The sequence below is a fragment of the Grampus griseus genome, assembly GCF_964374135.1.
Source record: "Grampus griseus genome assembly, chromosome: 2".
In the NCBI taxonomy this organism is placed as follows: domain Eukaryota; kingdom Metazoa; phylum Chordata; class Mammalia; order Artiodactyla; family Delphinidae; genus Grampus; species Grampus griseus.
The window spans coordinates 68,583,922-68,597,686 of NC_139018.1; the positions used below are offsets into that span (position 1 = coordinate 68,583,922).

General features: G+C 35.1%; 1 protein-coding gene across 1 annotated transcript in view; it reads left to right on the top strand.

The window, feature by feature from the left end:
* Nucleotides 1–3,210: 3,210 nt before the first annotated feature.
* LOC309818967 (serine/threonine-protein kinase D1) overlaps nt 3,211–13,765 on the top strand; it is an 83,503-nt gene continuing 72,948 nt past the window's right edge. Inside the window, exons 1-2 of the mRNA XM_082649005.1 lie at nt 3,211–3,325; nt 4,670–4,830. Coding sequence (XP_082505131.1) covers nt 3,286–3,325; nt 4,670–4,830 — 201 coding nt within the window. The 5' untranslated portion in view covers nt 3,211–3,285. The remainder of the gene's footprint in view (nt 3,326–4,669; nt 4,831–13,765) is intronic.

The window sequence follows — 13,765 nt, forward strand, 5'->3', positions numbered from 1 at the left end:
ATTGTGTTTAGTTTGTAGCCCTGTCATATGGTTTTAATTTAGGTCACCTGATTGATTATGACATACTGACAGATAGCACATTGTTCTCTCTTGGAATCTCTAGACACTTTAGTATTTTTATTCTTATCTGTCCATTTTGCTTCCAAACCTTAAGTGAAATGGAATTACAGCATTCACTTTGTTTTCCTGTGCTAAGTGATTATCTCTGAAGTGCAATTTTGTGATTAGGCAAGATGGCATGCATACACTCAGCTAATGCTGATTTCCCCCAGGGTGCAGAAACAGGTAAATTCATAATGAATGGATGTTGTGCTTTGATTTCAAATGCATGTGAAACCTCACCACACTTGGTAGTTTTATTTTAAAAAATGTATTTAATTATTCTAAAATTAACAGGAGAATATTAAAATTGAACTTTAGAAAATGGCATTTAAACGTAAGTCAAGGGTGCTAACTGCTTATGAATGTTAATCCCCTTCAGAAAGTGAAAAAACAAACGTACCTGACATAAACTGGATGGGGGGGGGTCATTGAAAATCTTCTTTTTAATTATTTATATTCTTTCTGATTAATTCAAAAAATATCTGAACACATCTAGGTATTAGTATTGTCAAATTCTAACATTCCTTACTTTGAAAACTACCTTAATTATTCAACTAATTGCTATCATGGTATTGTCACCATTGTTTGGGTGACATTTGGCAGGGGTGGGAGATGGGGGGAGAGGTAGGGGAGAAGTTAGGAGTTAATGGTTGGCACAAAGTATTTTCTTTAATTATTTTCTTTGATGTTTTAAAAACAAACTTGTCCATGACTGTGAGAGACCAATTTTAAAGAAGATTTAGCATTTACAAAATTAGACAGACTTTGACCAAATTATAAAAGTAGTTGATTGGAACCCAAACCATACTTTTTTACTGATTTACTTAGAATAAGCGTTGACTGTAATATTGTGAAACTTGAAGTGAGAAACATAATAATACAATTTCCCAATCTTATTTCAATTGGAATCCTTTTTGTAAGGAACCTTGACACTAATCAGAACTCCTTGTAGGCAATGCTAGAGCAACTTACTTGGCTGCACTTCTTTGATTAGCTCCTTCTTCCCACACTTTAATCTCTTAGTGTAGTGTCTGGTATACAGTAATAGCTCAATAAATCTTAACCTTATTATTATTCTCATTATCTTTCCATTGAGTAAAACTAGTACCTTTGATAAGTTGATGGATGATTTCCAGTAGTAAAGCATATTAATTTGGAATAAAGTACTTTTATTCAAGGGAAAACTGACCCATTAAAAATTTTAATCTCTTTTTATGGTCCAGATATACGTCTGTGAACTATCAGTAATATCCTTTTTGGTTGAAGTGATTCACTTTCCTGCATGTTCTGTTGTCACTTGCCCTGAGGGATGTGATACCCTCAAAGTTGTCCTCATAATTTTGGACACCTATCTAGCAGAGATGAATTGCCTACAGTTTCAGCGTTCACTCTGTCACACCTTGCATACTTACCAAGGTAAGCACTTCATAAGTATACTCCACAGGTGATTCGTTAGCCCATACCTGCTATCCAAGACAGCATCAGGAAAACTGCAGATGTTTATTTCCCTCACTATGGGGCTGTTGGATATAACTCTTTGGGCAGAGTTAGGAAAGGTAAGATGTAACACTGGTATGATGAAAAGGACAGTGGATTGGGGACAAAACACTTGTGGGTTGTAGTCTTAGTTCTGTTTAGTAACTTAGGCCAAATTTTGTAGCTTCTTTGAACCTTAGAAGTTATTTTATAGTTATTGTGGAGTTTTTTGTTTGTTTTTATCTGCCTTTCTGCTGGTCTGGTAGGCTCTGTAAAGATGTCTTACTTATCTTTACATCTCTGTCCCTGGAACGGTGCCATTGACAATACTGAAAAGGTGTTTAACAAATGTGTGTTGAAAAAGTAAGGCAAGAAGACAAACAGGAGGAAGAGAAAGGAAGGCAGAATAGAAGGATGTATTTAAGGCCTAAATTTTCCCCCAAATTCTCTTTGCATAAAACCTTATGAAATCAAGTGCATATAGTTCTATTCTATGTTAATGGAAGTTTACACTTTAAGGGTTAGGAGAAGTCACCATTGGTCAGACCTTCTCTTTTTAGGTATGGGAAACTGAGGCTCGTGATGATTCAGTGAGTTGTCAGTAAGGTAATGGCAAAGCCTCATCCAGCTCTTCTCACTCGTAGGTCAGCACTCCCTGGACTATTACGGGCAGCCTTAATATCGGGCTATATATGTAAATAGATCCAGAAAGATATAGCCCTACACACTAGAATTTGGGGAAAAGGGGTGGTCTTTCACTTTCATTTATCTGTACCTTTCTATTTCTTGATTTAAGCAACACCAAAAAACCGTGAACTATTTTTATAACATAATAAAAATATCATGTGGAAAAGTATAATTTTTAAAACATAATGAATTTCAATACTCTGTACGAATACCATATGGGATAAATAACAATAAGCATAACAAAAAGTACCCTATAGCATGAATATGATTTTCTAAAATATATTTGTCAGAGTGGGCTGAAATTCACCAGTGTGTGTATTAAATCCCTCTGTTTGGCATATTGATGAAGAGACTGCTTGTTATTTTTAGGTCAGGATTTAAATGCTTGGTTATATTGCCTAAGAGTTCAAACAACTGTATCTCCCCAAAAGAGGCTGCCCAGATTTCTTCCAGTTGGGCCCCACCCTTCTAATATACTTCTTCAAGGTCATATTCAAGTACACTGTCTTCTGATCTGTCTAAATTCCATTCATCAAGTGTTTCCTTTCCATTAATATTTCTGAATACCTCTCTGGCTCATTTAGGTAAGAGAAAAAGCAAAGTGTTTTAAAGCAACATCCCGTATTTATAGATTGAATTGAGTTATTCTTTCATTCATTCTTTGTTCTAGCGTTTTGGCTATTTTTGAAGTGGCCTGAGACCTTGATATATCAGCAGGAAGACAAGAACGAGGTTCCTTTGCCACCACTTATAAGGCTGTGGTTGAGAAGAATGGAGTGGAATGGCTAAAAGTCAAGCAGTGTTGCATCTTATCTTTCCTGACTTTGCCCAGTTATACCCATACTTGCATGTTAAGTATCTTGCATACTAATTATCTACAGATGAGCGTATTTATTCAACTTATTTTTCAATGTTATTATTTTCACAGCTTCCGCCACCTTTGAAGACTTTCAGATTCGCCCCCACACTCTCTTTGTTCATTCGTACAGAGCTCCAGCTTTCTGTGATCACTGTGGAGAAATGCTATGGGGGCTGGTGCGTCAAGGCCTTAAATGTGAAGGTAAGGTATTCCTTCCCCAGCCAAGTGGAACGCATGCTGGAGTTAGCTACTTATGTCGTTCCCTCTTCTGCAATGCCTTCTTTCCTTCAGATAGCTTCCAGGGATCTGGGTACTGCATGGATTCTGTTCGGTTCATTTCCTATCTTCAACATGTTAGCCCTGATCTGGGAAACCAGATTCTCCTATCTTTTCCCCTATATCATGTGGATATGTTTCTCTCCCATAAGGTGTTGTTTATTTTGCTAACAGGCTAAACATATAATTTGCATCTTAAGCCAGAACTTGGAATAGTAGGCATTCAATAAATGTTTGCTGAAAGGAGCTGAGATTCAGGAGGTTAATCAAACCATCCAAGGTCACTCAGCTGTTGAGTGGCAGGCTGGAACGTGTACCCAGTTTCTACACCAAGATCATAGTTTTATCATCCTCCATGGACAGAAATCCTTGAAGTGCATAATTCAGGTTTATAGGATACCATGATATAATCTTAAAAACGGACCAAATCATACCTTGCTCTTTTTTGATGAAGGATGGGGCGGGGAGGGATAGAGCTGTTTGAACTTTGACCAAAAACCCCAAGCTTTTATGATGAAATCCATAAATAAAATAACCATAATTTCTGAATTTCTATCTGTAAGAAGGGAAGTTAAGAGACAGTGATCTGGAAGAAAGTCTGCCTAAAGTGTAGTTTTATGAAAATTTGCCTGGCCTGCTATGTGACACATGGGGAAATTCTGAACAGTAAGACTACGTGATAGAACTATGAACAGTAGAAATATTGAGAGGAAAATGGTGCTTTTTCCTAATTATCTACCATGTAGAAACTAGCATGCGTAGTATTTTACATATTTTCTCAACAATTCTGCAAGGTAGTTATTATCCTCATTTTACAGACAGGAAAACTGAGGTGAAGTAATTTTTCCAAGGCAATGTAGACAAACAAGTTGTGGAGCCATGATTCGAATCAGTGCAAGTCAAAAGTTGTGAAGCGTTATGATTAATTTTCCCTTGCAATAGAACTTGAGGCAGCCAAAAATAGGTCATTTCACTGGAGTTTTATTGCTAGATCCCTCAAAGCCCAAGTCCCTTATGTTAGAAAACATTTTTTTAAATGATAACCAGGGTAGTTGCTGGGCTCATCCAATAAAATCAGATGTCAAAACCCAGCTTATTGACAAATTGGGAAAATAAATCAGGAGACGCTCAAAAGAAAATTTACATTTTCGAACAGCCGCAAGAAAAATGGAAGCAGCACTGTTTCTAAAAATTCATAATTTACAACTTATACTAAAGTAGCTTTTAATTTATAGTTGAACAAAAGTCATTTTTACTTTCTCCTTCCAGGATGTGGGCTGAATTACCACAAGAGATGTGCATTTAAAATCCCCAACAATTGCAGCGGCGTGAGGCGGAGAAGGCTCTCAAATGTTTCCCTTACTGGGCTCAGCACTGTCCGCACAGCATCTGCCGAGCTTTCCACCAGTGCCCCCGATGAGCCCCTTCTGGTATGGCCTCCTGTTTATCCATTTGCCCGTTTACATGAGAAATCTGTAGGACGATGTGGTAACAGTGGTAATCAATCCAAGACAGCGTCCTGGGAGAGAGGACACAGCCAGGGTGTCAATGACTGTGTTTCTTCAGGGCCTGTGCTGTAGATTGGTCAGTGCTTCAACAACTATCCAACAGCTTCGAGTTTGCTTTTATCTGTGAGCTTAGAGCAATTTTAAAATCTGTGAGGTTTCATCATGGTCATGGAGCCAGAGCAGCACAGACTAATACGTGAATGTGACAAAACATAGTTTGTCAAAATTTGGAAACCAGAGATAAACGATTTTCTTCTCTGATGATTATTAGAGTATTTCGTGGCATAGTTGACTGTTTATTCTGGGAGAAAATCTGAACTTCGCTCATATGAAAAGATGAAAGTCTTTAATTGTTTGGCATTAAAGGCATACATGCTGATGTCAAAGTGACACTGGTTGACAAATGCCATGGGAAAAATAGCATTTAATACTTTAAATATTTCCATTGGCTCCAAAATATATATCTGTGGATGTGGCTTAAATATTTTTCTTTAAGAAAGTTAAATTTTGATTTTCCAAACATTGAAAGCAAAGTAAAAATTGTGGTAATTATGTACACTATTTAAAATAAGAACATTATCCTGAAATAAGCTAATTGTGTGAGCTTAAGTTTCCTATTTTTACTCCCTCTGCTAGTGGATATTACAAAAACTCTTTATAATCTAATAATTACAAAAGTCAGTTAAAGAGAAAAATAAAAATTATGAAACATTTAGTTTAGATAAATCCCTGGGGTGGAGAGGGGCAATGCATTTTGAAGCCATCTCTAAAAAGCTGTATTAATTACTCTGTTGTTCAGAAAATATTTCACTGTGATCTTTAAATCACTTAAATTTTGTTGCAACATAAGCCAGACATATAACTCAAATGAATGCTTATTTTGATAAATAGGAAAAGTCTGTACTCTGTGTTTCTGTGACTTTTGGATGGGAGTTTGTTGTGTTTTCATGAAGTGAACCTGTTAGGGGAAGTCAGGCACTAAATCCCACCAGTAACTAGAAGAATATATTATATTTTGGTGACTATTCAGAATCCATGTGTGGTGGTATATTACTTTATAAAGTTGTATTAGTTAGAATTAATGATACGCTTACTGAAAGGTGCTTAAGTCAAAATCTATTTACTTTTTCAAATAACTCTCCTATTATCTTTCCAACTCTGAGATTTCGTTTAAATTTTTGTAGGTAGTGATTTTATAAGTTAGCAGTTACTCTTGCTTTTAAGTACCATCTCTGAGAGTCATACTGTTTACAGAATAGACATTTTTAAACAAGTTTAAGAAATAAAATTATAAGTTAATGTGTATTGGTTTCAGTTTCACCAGGAAAAGATTTTTAAAAGTTAGTTAACATCTCATAAGTAATCTAAAGCTGTAAACTAAAGTTATTCATCATTAGAATAGATTAGAATCTAGGTAATTAATGCTAAAGATTCTTCCTTTAAAACTCAGTTTTTCAAAAAGAATAGGAATATATTTAATTGTTTGCCTGGAGAATTCAGACCAGACTTCCAAGATGAGGTGTTACTTAAGCTGATCTTTACTGTGCTTTTTCATTTATCAGCGGTTTGATTTTCTATATTAGGCTAAGTGTTTGATCTCTTCAAAGTCATACAGGGTAATTTTAAAATGATGGCTTTTGTGCAAAGACTTCATAAGTCAATAGAAAGAGTTGCATGTATATAATTTGTTTTAATGTGTTTCTTAATATATGCTTGATGTATTTAAAATTAATTTTGTGTGAAATTTGAATACTAAAATGAAGAAAAAAACCTATCTCAGTTTTTAATAATATATACATATATGCACATATGTATGTATACATACACATGTATGCATATATATATATGCTTCCAAACATCACATATGTATCATTTAGATTTTATAAATATAAATGAAATTATTATATGCATGCATATTTATAAATGTGAATGCATAATTTATATATAAATTTAATTTAGGTTACTAAAGTCTTTAAGCAGGTTTTTGTGTTTTTCAACCAAATTATTTAATTGCTTTAATTGCTTTATTTAATCAAATTACATAATTATTTAATTATTCGAATTACTTGATTACAAGCTATATTGTACATCAGATGTTGAAATTCATTAGCACTTTATTGCTGAACGGAATTTTTTTGTAGTAGAATGCTTAAAAATGTTTTAAAAATACATTTTAAAAATCATATTTTAACTATATCTGCCAAGAATGCTTACAAAAGTTTGATCAAATCGTATATTTATGAGGTGAGAAAATATTGGGGCCACAGGATACTTCGAAAAATGTTATCATGAACTTTCATAACCTTATATAAAATGCCCTATGGGTAACCTTTAAATGAAAAATGCCTTTGGTAATAGTGTTGGTGACACATTGGCTCTCAAATGCACGTTTTACATTCATCATAGCACTTTTTGCCCCTGTGGGGTGCCTGTATGTCTCTCTTTGCATGCTCAGAGTGCAGCTAATATGTCTCTTTTCATCCCTGTGCAAAACATAAAAGGCCAGTAACTATAGTTTAAAGGTTATAGTGAATGCCTAGTCAAAGGTAACATTATGGTAATGATAGTAAAACCTTTTAGTCCGTATACAATAAACAATATTTTCCATTTCTGAAAAGGATGATGGTCTATATTAAGATGGCATTGCTAAGTAATGCCATTAGACCACCCATGTTGCAAGTCTGCAATAAGTATAGATTTTCTGCCAAATGTAAGAAAATGATTTTTCTATTCAACACTTGATTGCCTATTTTGACTGGAAAATCACCATTTCACATATGGATTAAAATACTGGTAATTCTATTAATTTACCCATTTCTGGCAAATAAATTGAGTCTTGGATTTCTATACTGCTGCTAACATAGAAAAAAAAGTATAACAACATAGATCTTATGACAAGCTTTGTCTGTCATCAACTTCGGCACTAAACTGTATCCATTATTCCAACCATGATGCAGTCCTTTTTTGAGAAAATCCAAAATGTAGGCAATTTATGGCATAAGAGCTCTGCAAGGGTGTATATCTTTTTGTACATCATCACCTATGTTAGAAGGAAACAAGAAAAACTCAGTAGGTACTTAAGGAGGACACACTAATATGTTGTTTCGTTATGTATAAGTATACTTATTAAGATTATATCAGTTTTATAAACTTTTAGACAATTGTATAGGAGAAGTCAAGATTAAATGATCCTATAATATCTCTGTTTATCATCTAGATCTTTTTAAAAATCATCTTATCTTTTTAAAAATTTGCAGATGTTCTTGTGGTGTTTGGGAAAAGTTAAAGCCATTTGAAATCATGTTATACAAGGCTTAGTCTTAGGCAAAAAAGTTAATAATCTGTTCCAGAACTTCTGCTCCTAGCTATGAAGAAGCTTGTATCAGACCACTCTCCTGTAAGGGACAATTATAACAGCTGAATACAGTATAACAGAACATAACAAAACAATATTTAAAGGTACCTGGGAGCAACCAAGGCAATCAGGATTTGAGGGACAAATGTCTCAGAAATAAGGAAATCACAGAGAGGTCAATGTACAGGACAGCCCCCAAACAAAGAAGTAGCTGGCTCAAAATGTCAGTAGTGCTGAGTTTGAGAACCCCTGATGTAGAACAAAGCTGGAGAATTTCCAAACATATCATAAAGCCGTAGTTAAGACGATGTGGTATTACACCAGAACAGAAAATAAACCAATGAAACAGAATAGAAGGAGTCCAGAAACTATGCGCATATACAGGCCAACTAAGTTATGACAACAGTACCACTGCTGTGAGAAAAGGATGGTTTTTTTCAACAAATATTTCTGGAACCAATGGGATATCTATATGGAAAATATGAATCTTGACCTTACCTTATACCATATACAAAATAAATCCTAGGTAGATTAGGAGCTTCTAGGAGATAACATACAAGAGTATCTACAGTAACTTGGGTCACAAAAACCTTTTTCAAATAGGACTCAAATCACTGATGACAAAAGAAAAAAAATTGGTAAATTGGGCATCATTAAAATTAACAAATTATTTTCAGCAAAATATACCATTAAAAGGGTGGAAAAGCAAGTCACAGAATGGGAAAAGATATTTTCAATGTATATAATATGTATATATATCTTGTAAAAGAGTCATATCCAAATGTATAAAGAACATCTATAAAAGTTGAAAAGACAGACAACCTTATTTAAGATACAGGCAAAGTACTTGAATGGCACTTTACAAAAGAAGACAGCCAATAAACATGAAAATGTATTTTACATCGTTATTTATCAGAGTCTAAATTTAAATCTACAGTGAGATATCTGTACACCAGAATGTCTAATGTTGGGGGAAAAAAACTGACAGTAACAAGTATTGGTGAAGATATTGAGCAACTAGAACTCACATACACTACTACTAGGAATATAAATTGGTTCAGCAACTTTGGAAATCCGGTTGGCAGTTGTCTTCTAAAGCTGAACATATGCATATCATGCGACTCAGCAGTTTTACTCCTAGGTATATATTCACCAGAAATGTGTATAGACATGCATGGAAAGATATGTACCAGAATTTTTTTTAATTTTTAAAAATACGTACCAGAATTTCTAAAAATTTTTTAGACTTCACTTTTTTAAAGCAGTTTTAGGTTCACAGCAAAACTGAAAGGCAGGCACAGAGATTTCCCATATACCCCTTGCCACCCACACATGCATAACCTCCCCCATTATCACCATCACTCACCAGAGTGGTACTTTTGCTAACACTGGTGAACATACGTTGACATACACATCATAATCACCCAGTCACATCATAACCAACCAAAGTCCATGGTTTGCTTTAGGGTTCACTCATGGTGTTGTACATTCTGTGGATTTGGACAAATGCATAATGACATGTATTCATCATTATGGTATCATGCAGAATATTTTCACTGCTCTAAAAGTCCTCTTAGCTTCATCTATTCTTCCCTCCTCCCCTCCAGCCAACCCCTACCAACTACTGATTTTTTTTACTGTCTCTATAGTTTTGCCTTTTTCAGAATGTCATATAGTTGGAATCATACGGTATGTACCCTTTCCAGTTTGGCTTCTTTTACTTAGTAGGACATACTTAAGTTTCCTCCATGTCTTTTCATGGCTTGATGGCTCATTTCATTTTAGAGTGGAATAACATTCCATTGTCAAGATGTCCACAGTTCATTTATCCATTCACCTAACAAAGGACATCTTGGTTGCTTCCACGTTTTGCCAGTTATGAGTAAGGCTGCTGTAAGCATCCATGTATAGGTTTTGGTGTAAACATAAGTTTTCAGCTCTTCTGAGTAAGTATCAAGGAGTGCAATTGCTGGATCATATGATAAGATTATGTTTTGTCAGAACTGCCAAACTGTCTTCCAAAGTGGCTGCACCATTTTGCATTCCCACAGCAATGAATGAGAGTTCCTGTCGTTGCACATCCTTGTCAGCATTTGGTGGTGTCGTTATTTTGGATTTTGTGTTCTGATAGGTGTGTAGTGGTTTCTCATTGTTTTAGTTTGCATTTCCCTGATGACATATGATGTGAAACTTCTTTTCACATGCTTATTTGCCATCTGTATATCTTTTTTGGTAAGACGTTTGTTAAGGTTTTTGGCCCATTTGTAAATTGGATTGTTTGTTTTCTTATTGTGGAATTTTAAGAGTTCTTTGTCTATAGATATATTATTTAATATTTATTTATTTTGGCTGCCCCTGGTCTTAGTTGCAGCATGTGGGATCTTTAGTTGCAGCAGGCGGACTTCTTAGTTGTGGCATGCAAACTCTTAGTTGTGGCGTGTGACCTCTTAGTTGCGGCATACATGCAGGATCTAGTTCCCCGACCAGGGATTGATCCCAGACCCCCTGCATTGTGAGTGTGGAATCTCACCCATGGACCACCAGAGAAGTTCCAAGAGTTCTTTGTATATTTCGGATAACAATCTTTGTTAGATGTGTCTTTTGCTAATATTTTGCAAATGTTTTCTCCCTGTCTGTGGCTTGTATTTTAATTCTCTTAACATTGTCTTCTGCAGAGCAGAAGTTTTTAATTTTAATGAAATCCAGCTTATCATTTATTTCTTTCAAGGATCATGTCTTTGGTTATGTATTTTAAAAAGCACCACCATATCCAGGGTCACCTAGGTTTTCTCCTATGTTATCTTCTAGGATTTTTATAGTGTTGTGTTTTACATTTAGGTCTATGATTCATATAGAGTTAAAATTTTAATTTAAATTAACTTAATTAACTTGCATTAATTTACTTTTTAATTTAAGTTAATTAAGTTAATTCATTGTAAGTTCTGTGTCTAGATTCATTTGTTTACATGTGAATCACCAGCACCATTTATTGAAGAGACCACCTTTGCTCCATTGTATTGCCTTTGCTCCTTGGTCAAAGGTGAGTTGACTGTATTTATGGGGGCTTATTTGGGGTCTCACTGTTTTACTTCATTGATCTATTTGTCATTCTTATACTACACTGTTTTGATTATTATAGCTTTATAGTAAGTCTTAAAGTTGGGTAGCATCAGTCCTCTAACTTTATTCTTCTCTTTCAGTATCATGTTGGGTATTCTGGGTCTTTTGCCTTTCCATATAAACTATAAAATCACTTTGTTGATATCCATAAAATAATTTGCTCAGATTTGGATTGGGATTGCATTGAATCTATAGGTCAAGTTGGGAAGAACTGACAAATTGATAACATTGAGTCTTCCTATCTGTGAACATGGTATATCTCTCTCCATTATTTTGCTCTTTTATGTCACTCATCAGAGTTTTGTAGTTTTCCTCATATAGATCTTATTCATATTTTGTTAGATTTATACCTAAGTATTTCACCTTGGTGGGGTGCCAGTGTGAATGGTATTGTTACAAGCATGTTTTAACATTTTTATTCATTGTAGCTAAAAGCTAGAAACAAATAAATAGTGGTAGAGTCATACAATGGAATAGTATACAGCAATACAGCAATAGAACTGAGGAACTGTTGATTCATTCAGCAACATAAATGAATCTCACAAAATAATATTTAGGGGAAAAAAACAGACACAAAAGATTATATGCCTGTGAATCCAGCGTATGAAGTTCTAATCCAGAAAAACTGATTTATGGTGAAAGACATCAGAATAATGGCTCCTCGTAGGTGCCCACGTAGAGAGGGAGCAAGAGAGAGCCTTTCTGGATGCTGGAAATATTCTATATCTTGATCTGGGTAGAGGTTACATGCTTATATGCGCATGTAAAACCTCATCAATATGTACACCTAGAATTTTCTGCACTTTATTCCATATAAATTATACCTCAATAAAAAGATTTTATTTATTTATTTTTTTAATATGTGGTCTTAATTATTTATTTATTTATTTATTTTTGGCTGTGTTGGGTCTTTGTTTCTGTGCGAGGGCTTACTCTAGTTGCAGCAAGTGGGGGCCACTCTTCTTCGTGGTGCGGCGGGCCTCTCACTATCGCGGCCTCTCTTGTTGCAGAGCACAGGCTCCAGACGCGCAGGCTCAGTAGTTGTGGCTCACGGGCCTAGTTGCTCTGTGGCATGTGGGATCTTCCCAGACCAGGGCTCAAACCCGTGTCCCCTGCATTGGCAGGCAGATTCTCAACCACTGCGCCACCAGGGAAGCCCAATAAAAAGGTTTTAAAATGACAATAGCAAGTTATAAAGTCATTAGGTTTCTTCATCCCAAGTCATGTGGTAAAAGAATGAAATATTATATCAGAAAAGTAAATAATTTAATTTAATTCTGAGATTCCTATCAGTCAATTTAAAGAAAATGGGGTTATAGAAATTACATTATTCAGTAACAGGAAACATAAATTCTTTGGGTGCTAAATGAAAGTAATATGCCACATCACCCTAATATATATAGTATTCATTTACATAATAAACATTTTCTACAGTAGTCTTCACCACAGATACACAACTGTGATTCATATGATCTTCTTTCAAGGGAAAAACAAAAGTAAAAACAAAGCTCTAGTAAAATATTACAACCAACTACCAAAGGAATAGGTGGCTCTCTTTTTCTTGGCGACCTATGGACATTTCTGGTGATTCTAATTTGATAGCAAGGGAGAAATACAGAGGTGTGTGTTCCCCAAAATATTTTCTTTAAAATAATGGTGCTATAAAATATTATGCAAAAAATCCTTCTCCTAGTCAAATAAGATTGGGAAGTACTCCTCAGTCCATCCAAGTACTGGACATCACAATATTCATTAAGCATAGTTATGGCTCTCAGAAGTCTTGCAATAATGAAATCAGTGTTCCTAAACTGACTCAACTATGGAATCCCTTTTTCTCAGGAAACCTAGAAATACCTAGTGCGAAAATAACATGCACTTTTAGAAATGGTAACTTAGAGGAATAAGTCAATTAATGCATGTTGCATAGACCATCTTCAAATATCGTGCAGTAAACCAGCACTAAGCTGGAATTGAATTCTGCTGATAGCCCAGAATAAAGACATTCAGGGCTACAAACTGGAGGAAAATCCTGAGCTTTGGATATTAGGTATGTTGATGACACGGATAATATCTTATTTTGGAAATTGAGGAAATTTGATTTCTTCTCGCAAAGGGAAAGCTTTGCCTCCTCTGTATGAAAATGTTCTATAAAAGTACATTCAAACAGGGTTATAATTTCTCCTCCAAAGTCATGTTTGGGTCTGGCCAAATGAGCAATTGTTGCTCCTGAATTCTGCTCATGCTTCCTGTTAATCCAGAGGTCTAACTGGTATCACTGGGTAACAGTTAATTTTAGCAGAACCTCAACCTAAGTGTACATCCCTTTCCAAAGTCTCTGACAAAATGGGTTAGCTGTAGATTGTAAATTAGGATGCAGGGACT